Source organism: Anarrhichthys ocellatus, unplaced genomic scaffold (genome assembly GCF_004355925.1).
Source record: "Anarrhichthys ocellatus isolate YVR2014 unplaced genomic scaffold, GSC_Weel_1.0 scaffold6788, whole genome shotgun sequence".
Taxonomy (NCBI): Eukaryota; Metazoa; Chordata; class Actinopteri; order Perciformes; family Anarhichadidae; genus Anarrhichthys; species Anarrhichthys ocellatus.
Window position 1 is genome coordinate 1 of NW_022286762.1, and position 2,669 is coordinate 2,669.

Here is a 2,669-nt window from a genome sequence, read left to right on the forward strand (position 1 = left end):
ACTCAGCTTTCCAAAGATGTGATAAACCACAGTTAATTTATGTTTTATCAGGAAAAAGTTGACGCCTTCAGTTTTCGCATTGTTTATACCTGCAGTGTTTGCCCACAGTGAAGGCCCCAACTCGAGGCCCCTGCTGCATCCCCCACACCTCCAGGATTCCCCTGCGGGGTGCGTAGATGACCAGGAACAACGCATGGCGTCTGGGAAGGGAGGCAGAGGGGGAGAACTCCCGATCACCGCGCTCCTCCGGAACCTGCAGCCAACCCAGTTGAGCATCTCGGTAACCTGCAGTTAAGTTAAATCAATGAATGGTCTTATGATATTAAAGAAGCAGGCTATGAATGTTTGATAGTTAGCATGTCTCTCAGACCACATGGATACTTCCGATAAAGAGACAAGATAAATGGAACGTAAAGGAGGGATATGAAACCTCTACCTTCTTAGCACGAGCTCCAGCTTCAAGGGATAGTTCAGATTTTTTTGGAGTGGCGTTTTATGTCAAGGCTACTTCTGTGGACGGGGGCAGCAGCTAAACGTATCCTAGCCACTTAAAAAGGGCCTGCCTAAAATAAAAAATCAATATCGGTTTAAGTGTATGCCATATTTAGAATATTTTCACTGCTTTACCTTGACGTCAGACTGCCTGCTCTGACCGGGAACTGAAGTCGTTATCAATGCACTGTTCAAAGTCATTTTAACGAGCAGAACACGAGAGTTGCTGGTCTAGCACTGCCCCGATCAGTTAGTTAGTTAGTGTTGTGTGACTTGATGTTTTGAAGGGTTAGCTCAGATTTTCCAAAGTCACACAATAACTCTAACTAACTAACCAATCGAGGAAGTGGTAGACCAGCAACTCCTGTGTTCCGTGAGGTAAAATTACTGTTTTGTCAGAAGAGATCATAGATATAACTACTTGAGTTTCCCAACGGAAAGGGCTGTATGACATAAAGGTAAAGCAATAAAAATATACTTATTATAGCGTACACAGCAGTACATTATTTTGCTCCTGTGCTGGTACTCCTGTCTGTTTCTCCAAACTGGGGGTATGCCAACCTTCATCTACTGTAGTACCTCATACAACCCCACTTCAAAACATCCAAACTATTCCTTTAACCTTTTTAAAACCTCTATATTATTCAGTTCTGAGTCCTTGGTCTTTCCTCTCTACTCTGTCCTCACCTTTCCACATGCGGATGGCAATGCCCCTGGCCAAGTCCAGCAGTGTGACTCGACCAAAGTCATCCGTTACTCCCGCAAGCGTGTTGCAGGGGGACAGACAGATGGACTCGCCGTGACGACGGGAGTCTGGAAGACCAAATCTGGGTGGAAGAGGTCGGATTTAAAAGAAAGGACGACGGAGGGGAATCAACAAGCTTCATATTGCCAATATCAATAAGGCACAAAAGGTCATTGCTGCATTTGTGTCGAGATATCATGATTGCTACCTGATCCCCAAAGGTGTTGCAGGCTCCACCTTGGGCTTCTGTTTCTGAACAACCACCTCTTCATTCTTGTGCTTGTTCCAACCTAGCCATCCACTGGGAGGAAAAACAGCAAGAAGAAATGATGAGATATGAACACAGAGAAAGTTAGCAAGAGACAAATATGATGATGCAAAAAGAAAATATTAAGGCAAGGCATTAAGGGAGACAAGAGTATTACTTATAAGTAATAAGGGAGAAGGGACTGAAAGCAAACTACCCCCCTGTATGGATTAAGCTGGCATTGAGCAGAGAACAGGCTATAAGTCAGAGTATTGATTGCGCTGTTGCAGCAATACAGAGTTGTCAATAGTGCTGTATTTAGCCTTCAATTGTGTATGTGACAGGAAATAAAGGCCCGCACTGGTGCACGGAAACACTGGGCAACCCTATTTGTCTTTAAACAAATGAACTACACAAATTGAAATGTGGTGTTAGTTTCGTGCATTGGAATTATTACTTATTGACTTTACGTGCTTTCTTTAACTATTGTTTGTCTAATCTACGGTACGTTTTTAGAAAAGTCAAATTATGTTTATGTTAATTAATGAAGGAATCTGGCTTATACAGACATGGACACACACACACACACACACACACACACACACCTGGCAGCACTGAAGAGGGCTGAGGTAAGTTTACTGGCCACAGCGAGAGCCACGTGAGAGAGGAGAGGCTGGGAGCTTCCCTACAGACGGACAGAGAGAGTAATAATTAGTCATTACAGTCATTCTTTTTGGGAAATAAACAGCCCGACTTGCTCCATCGCTCTCTCTCACCTCTACAGCATAGTAAAAGCCTGTGTATGGCCCACCTCCCACAGTGACATACTGGCTCATGGCGGGGGGGCTGCCCTTGACTGACGCATTAAACCCCCCAAGGATGGATGCATTCTTCATCTGGTCAAACACACACAGCGTCATGATGCCTAACAGGAGAGATGAGAGAGAGAACAGGAATCAGTGCAGCAGTGAGTTTAATGTCAATCATTTATTCAAACTGATTTTGAATACAATAATCTCTTCCCATTATACGACTCCACAGCCAGCCAGCCAGCCAGCCAGCCAGCCAGCCAGCCAGCCAAGTATTCAGTTCATTTTATTTCTCATTAACGTACACTCAGCACCCCATCTTGACAGAGAAAAACAGAAATGTAGAAATTTTTGCAAATTTATTAAAAAAGAAAAA

General features: G+C 43.9%; 1 protein-coding gene across 1 annotated transcript; it reads right to left on the reverse strand.

The window, feature by feature from the left end:
- Nucleotides 1-21: 21 nt before the first annotated feature.
- LOC116380317 (rab3 GTPase-activating protein non-catalytic subunit-like) lies at nt 22-2,534 on the reverse strand. Its single transcript, XM_031842252.1, has 5 exons — nt 2,261-2,534; nt 2,090-2,169; nt 1,446-1,538; nt 1,180-1,319; nt 22-285 (listed from the first exon to the last, which is right to left on the reverse strand). The coding sequence occupies exons 1-5, from the start codon at nt 2,402-2,404 to the stop codon at nt 68-70; spliced, it is 675 nt and encodes a 224-aa protein (XP_031698112.1). The 5' UTR covers nt 2,405-2,534; the 3' UTR covers nt 22-67.
- Nucleotides 2,535-2,669: the final 135 nt, after the last annotated feature.